This window comes from Bubalus bubalis, chromosome 3, assembly GCF_019923935.1.
Source record: "Bubalus bubalis isolate 160015118507 breed Murrah chromosome 3, NDDB_SH_1, whole genome shotgun sequence".
Classification (NCBI taxonomy): Eukaryota; Metazoa; Chordata; class Mammalia; order Artiodactyla; family Bovidae; genus Bubalus; species Bubalus bubalis.
Window position 1 is genome coordinate 125,332,918 of NC_059159.1, and position 14,589 is coordinate 125,347,506.

Below are 14,589 nucleotides of genomic sequence, written 5' to 3' on the forward strand. Positions count from 1 at the left end.
CCTCACTCTGGACAGCAATGAGGGCCATCCCAGCTCCAGAACTCCTCTAGGATTGGCTGCAGCCTCAGCTACAAACTTCAGATCAACTTCTTGCTCTGCCCAATCCTGCCATCCTCACTTCCTTCACACTATTGCCTCTTAAGGAAGACAAAAGTGGGCACCTCCCCACATCCCGTTCCTTCCGTACCTTACCCCCACCTCCACTCCCTGCTCCACAATCTACATTGCTCTGTTTAGACTCCAGGTCTCTTTTATTGTCATTTAGTCGCTAAGTCACGTCTGACTCTTTTGTGATCCCATGGACTGTAGCCGGCCAGATTCCTCTGTCCATGGAATTTCCGAGACAAGAATACTGGAGTGGGTTGCAATTTCCTTCTGCAGGGGATCTTCCCAACCCAGGGATCAAACCTGTGTCTCCTGCATTGGCAGGTAGATTCTTGACCACTGAGCCACCTGGGAAGCCCCCAGGTCTCTCTACTCAATGAAAATTAATAAAATTTCACTAAAAATTGTCATCAGGAGGCCAGAAGGGGGAGCTCTCACACACAAATCACTCATATTATTCACTTTCTCAACATACATCCCAACAGAGAGAGACATACCTTGTATCTCTGGCAGGAAGCCACCCTAGCTTACTATCACCAGCAGGAAAGACTTCTCCTTGCCTGGCAACAGGTCTGCCAATGAGAGACTGTCACAACTCAGCCAATACAAAGCCACTATAATTCAAACTCCCCATTTCCTTCAATGGACTTTTGTTTATAATACCCCCTTCCAACTTCCCCTTCTCTATAAAAGAGTTTCGTCTCCCATGCTGAACTGGACTTACATGTGGTTTGCCATGGTTTCATGTCCTGAATTGCAATTCTTTGTTGCTCCTATATAAACCCCTTTTGCTGGTAACAGGCTTCTTTATTGTTTTAGGATAACATTACCAAACACTGGTTTAAGCAAGAATTCTAGAAAGCTTGAATTCCACTGAAAAAGAAGAAAGGGGGTGAAATGGTATTGCAATTCCATGAGAAAAGGAATCTTTCCAGCTTCTTTCACCCCCTTCCCACAGGGCTGGCCATTAGCTTGGCAGGCACAGAGGCTTACATCCAAGTGTGTGTTAGTAACCCCTGCTCAAGTACTCACAGGCTGAGCTGGCATCCATTAGCGTTCAAAGCTTGTCAGCTGAAATTTATGTCAGCTGTCCTCCCCTGATCATAGACGAGTTCCCTCCTGCTTAGCAAGCTCACAGGCTAACACACCTTGACACACACTGGGGGGCATTCTGATCTGATGCAGAGAGAAATGCATGGGGTGTATTAGTATTACAGACCTCTTCAGATTTGTTTTCCATACAGGATCTGGGTGTATCTTTATCTAAAGATTTTCCTTAATAGTGGGGATACCACTAATGTCTAACTACATTACTTACTTTAAAATGTTTGCTCACTATTTATATTCTCAACATTTTAAAATGTACATTCTTAGGTTTCTGTATTGGAAAGGCAACCAAACTTTTGCTGGGCTAATAACTGTTTGGTTGGACATAGCTTGCAAATACTATAATTTCCCTTTAAAATGAGTTAGCAAATCACTTATGATATCTTGACAAACACTTGAAAATAACTAATAAATATCCCCATAACAAATCATAGCTTAAAATGATCACTCCTAATGGGGAGTTATTGTTCAATAAGGACAGAATTTCTGTTTGGAAAGAGTAAAGCATTTTGGAGATGGACATGGTGATGGTTTCCCAACAGTGTGAATATGTTCAGGGTCACTGAATTGTATACTTACAAATGGTTAAAATGGTAAATTTTACGTTACATACATTTGATTATAATTTTTAAAAAAGGAGGGATGAGGTAAAAAGATTGAGAACCATTGCCATAGAAGAAGCTTTATAATGTGAAGGATCAAAACAAATGGTTGGAAAGAATTAAAAAAAAAAAAAGATATCTGAGTGTGAAGTGTAAGTGCTTACAGGACCCCGCAGGTCTGTCTGATTGATGAAGTTATGGTGACTTCAATTTTCTCTTTGGTGCTTGTCTTGTGCTGTTTACATTTTCTGTAATGGAAATGTGATATTTCAGTAATCAGAAAAAGAAATAAATGTGTATGTGTGTATAAATGTAAATATATGTGAATAAGAGGGTAGTAAAGTACCCTCCCTCTCCCCAGTCAGGGACGCAGTGAGTAAAAGGCAAGGTGCTGCTTCTAGGATGATCTGGCCAAACTGAGACGTGTAGAACATCCCCCCAGATAGCAGCAGCTGGGTGTCAAGAAGGATCGCCCACCTAGAAATGAAAGACCTCAGTCTTGGCTTCAGCCTTGCCTCTTATTTACAAAGAAAGCTGAGCACCGAAGAATTGATGCTTTTGAACTGTGGTATTCGAGAAGACTCTTGAGAGTCCCTTGGACAGCAAGGAGATCCAACCAGTCCATCCTAAAGGAAATCAGTCCTGGATGTTCATTGGAAGGGCTGATACTGAAGCTGAAACTCCAATATTATGGCCACCCAGCTCCTCTATCACGAGCTTTGTGAGCCTGGGTAAACTAACCTCTTAGTTTTCTTGCCTGAAAAATGCTGATAATAACAGTCTATAACATCTCCACTGTGTGGGATTGTACTGAATATTAGTTTTGTAGGGTTGCCTTAACAAAATACCCAGACTGGGTGATTTAAAAGAAATTTCTTGTCTCACAGTTCCAGAGGCCAGAGGCCCAAGATGAGGGTGTCAGCAGGGCTGGTTCCTTCTGAGGGCCATGAGGGAGACTCAGCTCCCCAGCTATCGGTAGCTTGCTGGCAGTCGTCGGCATTTCTTAGCTTCTGGAAGCACCGCTCCATCTTCTCATGGGGCTCTTCCCCATGGGTATGTCTGTCTCCCAATTTCCACTTTCTATAAGGACACTATTTGCACTGGATTATCCAGTATGACCTCATCTTGACTAATTACATCTGTAAGGACCTGATTTCCCAATAATATCACATTCTGAGGTACTTTTCATTAGAGTTCAACACATGTATTTTTGCTGTTGTTGTTCAGTCACTAAGTTGTGTCCAACCCTTTATGACCCCCATGGACCGCAGTACACTATGCTTCCCTGTCCTTCACTATCTCCCAGAGTTTACTCAAACGGAGGTCCACCGAGTCAGTGATGCCATCCAACCATCTCATTTTCTGTCACTCCCTTCTCCTCTTGCCCTCAATCTTTCCCAGTGTCAGGGTCTTTTCCAAAGAGCCAGCTCTTTGCATCAGGTGGCCAAAATATTGGAGATTCAGCTTCAGCATCAGTCCTTCCAATGAATATTCAGGGTTGATCTCCTGTAAGATTGACTGGTTTGATATCCTTGCTGTCCAAGGGACTCTCAAGAGTCTTCTCCAGCACAACAGTTTGAAAGCATCAATTCTTCACACTCAGCCTTGTTTGTGAGAGTGGTCCAACTCTCACATCCATACATGACTACTGGAAAAACCATAGCTTTGACTATACGGACCTCTGTCAGCAAAATGATTTTCTGCTTTTCAATACACTGTCTAGGTTTGTCATAGCTCTTCTTCCAAACTCATAACAGGGGTTATTATAAGAATGAAATGAGATACTACATGTAAGGGCCTAGCAGATTACCCAGCATATAGTGAGCACTCAGCACTGTTAGCCGTTCCTATCATCATGACATCAGTTACTACAGCAATGTTAGTACAACCACCATGTCACTGAACCTTCCCTTAGTCTGTTTCTTGCAGGCACCTGAACAGAATCTGTACACAGGGCTTCTGCTGAAGTTCTCATAAGATGGTACACTCCCCTACACTGCTTCTCACAAGGAAACAGCTATTTTTGCCCTGACTTGAGGAAGTCAAACCTTCAAGCTTTGGAAGGCTAGGCATCAATTCAAACAAATTGCTAAACCACATTATTTTGATCTTTCAAATTTAGCTGACAGCAGAAGGAGTAGGTTTCTTCCCTGTGCTGTACATTATCTGCAGTCATTTGTAATTGTGTTTAAATAAACGGGGGGAGAGCAGCCAAGCAGTACCCCAGAACAGATCTGAAGACACTTGCATTTAGAATCAGAAGCCCTGGGATGTGGATCTGAGAGAGGCTCACTAGCAATACACTGTGGGACCCAAGCATAGCTACTTTGCCTTGCTGAGCTACAATTTCCTAATTCATTCAGTCAGCAAACGTGTTTCATAGAGTAAGGGCCACTATTACACAGGGATACAGAGAGGATTACAGGCCCCAGTGCCAGGTAGGGGCTCAGAGGCTCACTGTCCAGTGGGAAGGGGCAGATGGACACATAAATAACCGAGTGCAGAGTGGGGACCTCGATATCCTTTCCTATTAACATGGGGAGAATGGTTCCTGCTCTCTCTCCAGAGCATCTAATATGGTTGTTTGGACAGTGAGTTCTTTGCAGGGCAAGCCTTTTATCTTACTCTTCCTGCCTGGCCCAGGCCTGGCTGATAGGGTGTGCTGGGAATGCTAGTTGAGTTAATAGAACACCTAAATGGTTAAGAACATGGGCTTCTGAGTCAGCCAGACTGGTCAGCTTTGAATGCAGTGACACTGGCTATTTGTAAGATGCTCAGTAAATCATTTATCTTTGCTCAGTCTGCTCAGTCTTTTTTTTTTTTTTAAATAATGATATGGTTGCTAATTAGCTAAATCATTCACTCATTTAATAGATATTTAGTAGGCATCTACTATGTCCTAGGTACCCAGTTCTAAGTCTCAGAGATATGGCAGAAGATGAAACAGACAATGAATAAGAAAAAAAGAGTGCACATCAAGTCAGGTAACTATTGTGAAGAAGAATGAAAGGGATGGGACTGCAATTTTGAATAGGTGCCAGGGAAGCACGTGTGGATGCGTGGACAAAGATGCGACGTCGGCTAGAGAGGCAGATGCAGCTCACTAGGAGGAGCACTCCTGGCACTGGAAATTACACATCCCCTGCTGGGTGGCTGTCTTAAACATCGCATTCAATAACGTGTACAGTGCTCAGGATGCTGCCTGGGAGGCAGTAGGAGCTCATTAATTGAGAGCTATTATTAGCATGATGTTAATAAATGTAATTGTATTGAGGAAAGAAGAAGACAGAGACTATAAATGTACCCTGTGCACAGGGCAGTCACATCGAGGATTATTGTTATAGTTGGTGTTTATTACTAGCAATTAATTACCTCCAGGAAATGCTCCTGACAGTCTGAAGTTACAGAGGGCCCAAGAGCTACTCCCTCTCTCCTCAGGCTCTGGGATTTGAGTCCTAGTGAAATGCTGATGGGGAAGACTCGGGAAGGGGTAAAGGCTGGGTTTCTCTCCTGCCTCACAGAGGAAACAGTGAGAGCCCTTCATGCCCATCCCCACATATACATGTGTCACGGAGATTTCCACAACCTGCGTGAAACAGTGACACCAGATGTCACAGCAGTAATTTGGGAATCAGTATCAGCAGATTCAAGAACTATAGACCCTGTTAATACTTCTGTTGTCAGTTCTGATTATTTATTGGATAGCAAAAGTCTTTAGTTTATAGAAGCCTGGAAGGCAGCAGAGTAGGAGAGTGTGACTGAATTTCTCAATCGTGTGTGGATTCAATCCCAAGAAGTTAACTCAAGGTTACCAGTGTTTACTGAGATTCCTCCAGGTGTAAGTGCTAGGCGAATACTGAGGGGACCGGACCCACAAATCTGGGAGCTGCTAATTCATTGGAGAATATGAATACGGCTTTCCCACAGGCAGACTGCAAGAGGCAGGGCTAGGAGCGGGGTGCAACGGACTATAAGGGAGAGGAGTCTGGAACTGGCTACCTGGTGTGGGGGAGGTGACAGGAGAGGCTTGGTGCTAAACTTCATGCACAGTTAACAATTAGCTTACAGTAAAAATTCCCTCTTTAAAATGTTTAAATTTCCCACAAAGACACCTAGATGTCTCAGATTGGGTCCCCTGGAAGTAGAGCCTAGGACAGGGAATCATGTGCAAGGGATAGATTAAACATGTGTTCTCAGGAGACTCCTGTAAGGGAGAAAGGAAGAGGGAAGAGGCCAAGCTCTGTGCGATGTGTTTCCAAGTAAGGCAAGTCTCAGCCTGATCCTCCAGGGAGCCCCTGGAGGTGAACAGCGCTGGTGTCACCAACACACCACCCAGTCATCCCTGCAGGCTGCTGGGGGGAGGGGTGTGAGTCCCAGGCACCTCCAGGCTAGGAGGTTTCCATCCGTGGGGGACACTGGCAGGGGCACCTGCACAGCTGGGGAATGGGCAAATCTCACCTAACTCCTAAAAGGGCAGGGATCTGGCTGGGGCACCAACAGCACCTGCTGCTGTTAGTTTTTGTGTATGATACTGAGTGATAATTCTTAGGGCTGTGGGACCCTAAGTGGCATGGAGCGCGACTAAAGGGAGGAACAAAGGGAGGACTGTGACAGATGTCTTCCACCTTTAAGGTGACTATCAAATCCCTAGAGTGAATGGTGGCAGCAGGTAGAGAACTCAAAAGTGTTCCTACAACCTTAATACAAGTTCACAATTTGCTGAGAGAATTAAATGAGATAATATATGTGAAACAGACTGGCACTTAGTAGAGAGAGAATGATGGTTAGACTTGATTCTAATATTCCTTGATTTAGACCTGCATAAACTGGGCTTTGAAAAATCATCATAATAGCATGGGAATAATAATAATAGTAATGATGATGATACCACTGGGTACTAAACACCATTGTTATTTCTCATATCAACCCCATGAAGTAGGTTGTATTTCCCTACGTAGATGAGGAAACTGACACACAGATAAGTAAGCAATTTTCCTGAGGTCACACAGTTCTAAGAGCTGGACTGAACTGTGGCCTCCTTTTGCCTGACTTTTCAAATCTTCATTTCCTGTTACAGTTCATCACTGCCATGCCCTGGGAAATGGTGGATTTTATGTGAGTTTGAGGGTAGGCTGCTTAGCCAGGGAATAAAGGGAGAGAGATTAGGTTCCCAAACCAGCTCCCATGTTAAGTTTGTATATAATGCAATTTCAGTGGAACTCCTTGGGTCTGGGTGGGGTGGAGACAAGTGGGGTGCAGAGGAAGTTCTGGAAGGGTTTGCTGTTGATCCTGGACAATAGCCAAGAAACACTCATGAAAGGGAGACCTGAAAACAGAAAAGCCTGAGTGGCGTCAGGACCTAGCACGAGGTCACTGGGACAAGTCCCGTTTTCTGGGACACGCAGTTGGCACATCACGCTCGGACCATGGCAGAGTTTCTGACAAGCTCTCCAGTGATTGCTTCGAGGATAAAATCGAAACAGGTGGAATCAGGAGAGTCCAGGGGATGGAGTCATGACTGGTTGAATGACCAGCCCCCAAAGGGGTCAAATCCTAAATTGGTAGGCTTTTCTCTACTTCTGGGTGGAGTTCCTAGTACTCTAGTTCTTGGCTCACTCAAATTCAGCCTAAAAAAAAAAAATCTAAGGCAAAATGATGATATCAAATAGAAGGCACAAATGGGTGGCTGGTGGGAAGCTTCTGTATTGGAGAATAAAGCCAGGAGCCCAGAGATCAGAGAGGCAGGAGAGATAGGCGGACTTGAACAACACGAAGTTTAATTCATTCATGTGTGTGTGTGTAGTATAAAGTTTCCTGTTTGATAAAAAAATCAACCGTACAACTTCAGGGTCACAGCATGGCCAGGCAACAGTGGGAATGAAATAAATGAGGCTTCAGTCAACAGAGTGTCATTTTCCTGGGACGAGGAGCTGGTTAGCTTCCTCTAACGACCTGGTTCCAAGAACTTAGTGATTGGGATTCCAGCCAAACTGAGCTTACTCCAGGATGTCCTCTTTTCCAGGAAAAATATTGATTGGGGATGGGGGCAGTATTTGAGTCTTAGTAGAGATTGTGAAGAAGGCTGAGCGCCGAAGAATTGATGCTTTTGAACTGTGATGTTGGAGAAGACTCTTGAGAGTCCCTTGGACTGCAAGGAGATCCAACCAGTCCATTCTGAAGGAGATCAGCCTTGGGATTTCTTTGGAAGGAATGATGCTAAAGCTGAAACTCCAGTACTTTGGCCACCTCATGCGAAGAGTTGACTCATTGGAAAAGACTCTGATGCTGGGAGGGATTGGGGGCAGGAGGAGAAGGGGACGACAGAGGACGAGATGGCTGGATGGCATCACTGACTCGATGGACGTGAGTCTGAGTGAACTCCGGGAGTTGGTGATGGACAGGGAGGCCTGGCGTGCTGCGATTCATGGGGTCTCAAAGATTCGGACACGACTGAGCAACTGATCTGATCTGATCTGATCTGAGAGATAATTTTGTAAAAATCTCCCATAAAAACTTGAAGTTTAAGGGGCACACTGGTGAAGGCTGGATTCCCATTCTTCAGCAACAAACACAAACAGATCATTGAACTCTGCAAACTGCCACCTGCTGTCTTTGTAACCTTCTTGGCGAGATCAATTAGTGATAACAGCCATCAGAGGTGACTGCCTGAACTTAAGGCTGCAGGCCTCTCCCAAGATGTTAAATTGAGATGTCGAGGCCCGCAGCTGTTTGAGAGAGGCTGGGCGAAGGATGAAGATTGGGTCTATTATTATATCTGGAGGAACTCATGGGTCACCCTCTTTGCCGCTGTGATCGCTTCTATACGAGGTCCACCCACAGGGAATGAGGAGGTGATCACAGGAAATAGTTTAGAAAGAATGGGCCCTCTTCTCACGGTCAAAAATATTCCCAAGAGCCCCTTTCAATTTCTCCATGCCCAAGTGCTCATGTAAGCCTCCCAGCCCTGACCCAAGTGTGGGGTAAAGGCTCTCAGTGACTTCCTGGAGAAACTGGTGCACACAATAGGATACAATGAGATTCTATGAATTTAGCCTTTGTCATAGGCACCACAAAATAAATACGGCGTCGTTTCAAAAGACAAACCAGAAGAAACATTCACTAAAGGAGGGATACTGCTGGTTAGAGCCCTCGTATCTTGGTCTGACACACCCAAAGGATAACTGGTTGGAATTAAAACATGTTCACCCCCTCAAAATTTAAGCTTTGGTTTTTTACCTGGAAACTCAGCACACATTCCCAAGTAGCCTTTGAAGGGTTATGGATATTAGCTTGTTGATGAATTCAGTGTCTCTTTGGTAGAAAAGCCTTCTTGGAAGAGTCTATTAAACCACAGTATACAGCCTGAGTGCTAGGGAGGAGGGAACTTAGCAGCGCACCCTCACTCCCCAGGGCATGGCACAGGGAGAACTCGCAGCACAGGCACCTTGCGGTTACCCACACATGGAGTTCTGCTTACTGAACTGCGGGAAAATCCAGGACAGCTTCCTGGTTTTTCCTCTCATAAGCAGAATGGAGTCCCTGCTCCAAGGGTCTGACCTTGGACAGTGACTGGCAATTGTTATCTACCATCTCTCTACCACTGGGTAGGGAACCCACAGACCACATCATTCTTCTTTGTGCTCCCAGCTCCTAGCACCCAGCACAGGATCTGCTAAGGAGCGAATGAATGGAGGAACAAATACATCTGCCAGAGCCCCAAGCAATTCTCAAAACGTTGCTATTTGAGACTCACCAGGACTACTTGTTAATAATGGGAATTTTCTGGCGCTACTGCAAAGCCACTCAATCAGAAGTTCTGAGGCAGGGCTAGGAAATTTGCATTTTTAACAAAGTTCCCTGGGAGGTTCCCACATGTGTATAGACGTTTAGGAATCCTTGCCTTAGAGGAACTCTGCTGACTGGGATTCTCAGGATGCTCTGGGCTTTTGAGACCTAACAGCCAGTTTGAGCCTGAGTTTTATCAGGTGTTTGTTAGAAGAAGGGTTTCCAGGTGAGAAAGCATTCTGAGATTTGCAGAGCAGAGAGAGGTAACGACAGGGCCAGAAACCGGAACTGTGGGCTCAGGGAATCAGAGGTAGCAGGCGCCCCAGACCATCAGTGTACAGCTGGGGACACAGGTCCTATTCTCCAGTGTTCTCGGAGGAAGGTGGCTGGGAGGAGAGCTCTTAAGAAAATTAAAGACACTAGGGCCCCAGACTAAGCCAGAGTCCTGACCTGGGGTGCCCGAAGAAATCTCTTTAACACACCAACTGGCAGCCACAGGCCTGGCTCCCAGGCGAGAATGCATACTGAATCAATTGAAATTGAGTCACGGATATAATTAATTTAATGTGTTTAAACGATTTTCCGTATAGTAAACAAGCTGAATGAGGGTGACCCAGAATGAAGTGTCTGCCTGAGAATGGAAAAATGGATACTGTGTGTGCTGTATAATGAAAACCCTTCAGCAAACAGAAAATGCTTCAATTTATTTCTACCTCCTGTTCCCTTCCTTTCCAACTCTTTATTTATGTCTGAACTTGGCCTTCTGCGGTCTCCTTGGACCACAGGGACACTTTTTATTTGGTCAGAAATTGGTCTTTTTTCTCTGATCAGAAGACAATTTTAATGAAACCTGTCTCGAGCCCAGTGACAAGCACATATTAATATGTGACGAAGGGGATGAGGAAGGGGAAAAAAAACCTGAAGACCTGTTTCACTATTGCAATCTTTTTCTCAACTAATGGAAGATCTGTATAAAGAGGAGAGAGACAGCACCAGTGTGGTGACGGCAGGCCCATCTGAGCTACTGTCCTGCCTAAATTGAACCTTCTTTCTGTGTGACTTTGAAACTCCCCATCCGTACCTCAGACACTCCTCTGCAACCTGAGGGGGTTGAATTTGAGGATCTCTAAGATCACTGTCAGTTCTGACATTCGCTGAATCATGAGTCACAAATGAGACCAGGCATAAATATGAGTCAAGGAATGTCCCATCAAAAAGAAACTCATCTTCAAGCTGTGTAAAGCCTTTCAGGCAGCCTCATCTAATTGCGCATCAAGTAGGGATCATGTATTATTTGGCAGCATTTAGGAGTAGTTATAAATGATCTCCACCTAAGCTACATCAGGCATCTAGACAAAATGCTGCATTTTAGAATTAGGAGAGGCTTCCTAGATTCTGTAGCTCTCTATCCAGCCACTTCAACTTGGGGTACTACAAATCCATTCTACGAAATAGGAAACCAAGCGTGACAAGATGGCCTGAAAAATGGACCCATATTTTGAGACAGCTTTGCCACAATGCTGCTGTGGGACCCCTGGTGAATTCCGCCCTTCTCTAAGGCTCTGTCTGTGAATTTGTTCCATGGACAGAAAGGACTTCTAAAGCATTTGGTGCTCTGTGGAGCCTTTCTGAGGGAGAGGTCTCAGGAGAGGTGAGGTGGGATGGGATGTGGAGGGGGCTGATCTGGAAGGGCTCTGGGCTCTTCTTCCATTCACCTGAGAATCTCGTCTTTAATTTATATTACACACCAGGGACCACGTACAATCTGATAACAAGAAGTTCTGAGGATAAAACAAAAGAACTTTTTGAAACCACTGGGCTGAGGAAAGCTGTTAAAGTTTTCAGTCTGCGTCCAGGATGCACTGCAGACATGACCTTTACCGATAATTAACAAGAGCCTTCACTTCCGAGCTGTGGGAGCAGATGTCCAGGTCTCAGGTCAAGAGGGGCTCTATTTAGGAATTTGGAACTCTCCTTCTTTTTAGCAAACCTCAATGTTCCCCAATGCCCAGAGCAGTGGTTCTAAACTCTACTGTGCATTAGGGGGTCTGTTAAACCACAGATGGCTGTGCCCCAACCCTGAGATTCTGATCCAGTGGGTCTGGGGTTAGGCTCAAGAATTTGCATTTCTAACCAGCTCCCAGGAGATGCTGGTGCTGCTGGTCAAGGCACACTTGGAAAACTGTTGGCCTGTAAGATAAGGCCAGCCTCCTTAGCTTTCCCTACAGAGCTGTGCCCCAGCTCACCTTCCCAGCCTCACCACCCTCCCTTTCAATATTCCCAACAAAGTACATGCACCTCACCACACTCCATCCTGCTGGACCGCCAGCCCCCGTCTGCAGGTCTAAGGCACAACCCCAAAGATTCCACTTCCCAAGTCTTCCATGACTTCTTCATCAAAGGTCACAGAAATCCCTCTAGGCTCACACAGGCTCTCCCGTGTTGCTGAGCACTTTCAACCTCTTAATGTCATTTGAGTCCAGGTCTCACCCCTGCATCTGGACCACAGACTCCAGGACAAGGAGTCCATCTTATCTCGGAGTCCACGCCATAGTCTACACTCAGCACCTGCACAAGTCCTGGCCTGTCAGACCAACAACCCAAACCTGAGCACATGCGCAAAGGAACATGAACGTGTAAGAAATACCCCAGTTAGCTCATCTTATATACTCTCAAGACAGACGGATTCTCTAAATGCCCTTTTAAATTAGAACAACGGGCAACACTTTAGCCATTTCAAACTATTCTTTAGGCAAATTTCCCTAATTTTCTGGGAGCACTGCTGCTGCTGCTGCTGCTGCTAAGTCGCTTCAGTCATGTCCGACTCTGTGCGACCCCATAGACGGCAGCCAACCAGGCTTCCCCTTCCCTGGGATTCTCCAGGCAAGAACACTGGAGTGGGTTGCCATTTCCTTCTCCAATGCATGAAAGTGAAAAGTGAAAGTGAAGTCTCTCAGTCCTGTCTGACTCTTCGAGACCCGACCCTATGGACTGCAGCCTACCAGGCTCCTCCATCCATGGGATTTTCTAGGCAAGAGTACTGGAGTGGGGTGCCATCGCCTTCTCCATTCTGGGAGCACAGTTAGTGACAAATACATAATTGTGAGACATAAATGACTACCACTTATGTTCATGACCAGAAGGTAGTGAGATGCAGCTTTTAAGAGCTAGACCCAGGTTCAAATCCTAACTCTACCTCTGATTAGCTGTGGTACTTAAACGTGCCAAGCTCCAAGCTCCTCAGCTTTATTGGGGGTGGTAACAGCACCCACTTCCTACGGATGGCACACAGATGCAGTGAGACAATTATTAACCACAACAACCATGAGCATTTCCTCCGCGTCTACATGTGCCTAGCACTGGGCATACATCATCAAGCTAATCTACATAAATGCTTAGCACACATCTAGCACATCATAAGCATTCAAGAAATAGTGATTCTCATCGTTCCCAATTTTCCTGACTTCTGTACAAGACAGCCATTATTATTCCCATTTGCCAGCTATTTCAAGAATCTTAAAACTCAGAACAAGTAGCTTGCTCAACCAACTGCTAGGACAGTTTTTAATTTGTAACAGCTAATGTTTATGACTGCCTTGCCAGGTAGGTATTATTTCCATTTGGGGGCTGAAAAAACTCTGTAGTCTGAAGACCATAGCTTGAAAGTGAATGCCCAGAATTTGAACTTGACTCTGGATCCAGAGCTTCTGTTGATTCACCCCCACCCTACCGCCTGGTGGATTCCACCTGCTCTGTGTCAACTCACTATGGCCTTTCTAATCCACAAGTTATAGACAGGTAGTTTCCCAACACATCAGACAGCGTTACTGGCCATGCCCGTTTCAGCAGCCTTGCAATCACAGAGCCCACAGGAAGTTATTTCAACAAGCGAGAAATGAAGCATATATCAGAGGGCCTGTAACACAGTGCCTCTTGCCCTGTGTGTCACCAAGGGGAGCTAAGGAAAGCAGAGCCCAGGGGCCTGGGACTGACCGTGACCCCGAAGAAGTTGGTCTCGTTCATGGCATTGAGGATGATCTTGCCCAGCGTGTGGTCTGTGTAGTTGAAGTCCTGGATCCGCTGGTGCCGGCTGCTGGCGTGCAGCGTCTCCATAGCCCTCTGGAGCGTCTTGGCGATGACCCAGATGCCGTCATAGGCATACCCGTGGAACTTGCTGGGTCCTACTCCTGACCGCTTGTTGTTGTACTCTCTCTCATACTGCTGTGGCGTCTGGAAAATAAGGAGACCAGGGACACCAAGTTACAGCCAGCCGGGACACGAAGCACACGGTGCTGAGAGCTGACACTCCCCAGTGCTTATCATGAGCCAGGCACGGTGCTAGGCTCGTAACGTGCATTATCACATCTAACCCCCACAACAACCTTGTACACTGGGACTATTACTGTCCCCATTTACAGATGAGAAAATTGACTCAGGAAAGCTAACTTGCCTAGGACCAAGTGAGTGGCAGGGCTGGTATCTGAACCCTGGCTGTCTGCCAAGACCAGTGGAAGGAAAAATGCATCCAGAGCAGGCCTCCTCCTGACATTAGCTGGGCCTGGAGCTACAGTAACAGTGGAGGCCCATACACCATATGTCTAAATATTAAGTTATAGACAACAAACAGACTGTTGAATAAAATATTTTCTATCTTTTTGTCATAATGGGTTAAAGGAAGGTAAATAAACCTTCCTAACAAGCTGGAAGGCCAGGTTTGAATTCAGAAGTCTGAGACCCCTTAGAGCTTCAGTCTGGACACAGAAGCACAGGGGAAGCTAACTTTGCTCAGGGGCCCACCCCCTTCTCTTCCCACTTGACTCCATCCCACAGGCCAGTCAAGCCAGTCCACCTTCTTCTGGCATCAGTAGTCCCATGACCACCCTGAGGCTCAGTCCTCCCTGAAGAGGCTCCTTGGACCCTGGATGCGGCTCCAGGCATTTGGGCAGGGAATTCAGGGGATGGCCCAGGATTGGGAGGGGTGTAGGCTCCG

At 45.9% G+C, this 14,589-nt stretch overlaps 1 protein-coding gene across 2 annotated transcripts in view; it reads right to left on the reverse strand.

The window, feature by feature from the left end:
* GABBR2 (gamma-aminobutyric acid type B receptor subunit 2) overlaps positions 1-14,589 on the reverse strand; it is a 373,771-nt gene that overhangs the window by 123,967 nt on the left and 235,215 nt on the right. For both annotated transcript variants that reach the window (XM_006063438.4, XM_044940074.2), the window contains exon 7: positions 13,593-13,829. In XM_006063438.4, the coding sequence (XP_006063500.2) occupies positions 13,593-13,829 (237 nt within the window). The remainder of the gene's footprint in view (positions 1-13,592; positions 13,830-14,589) is intronic.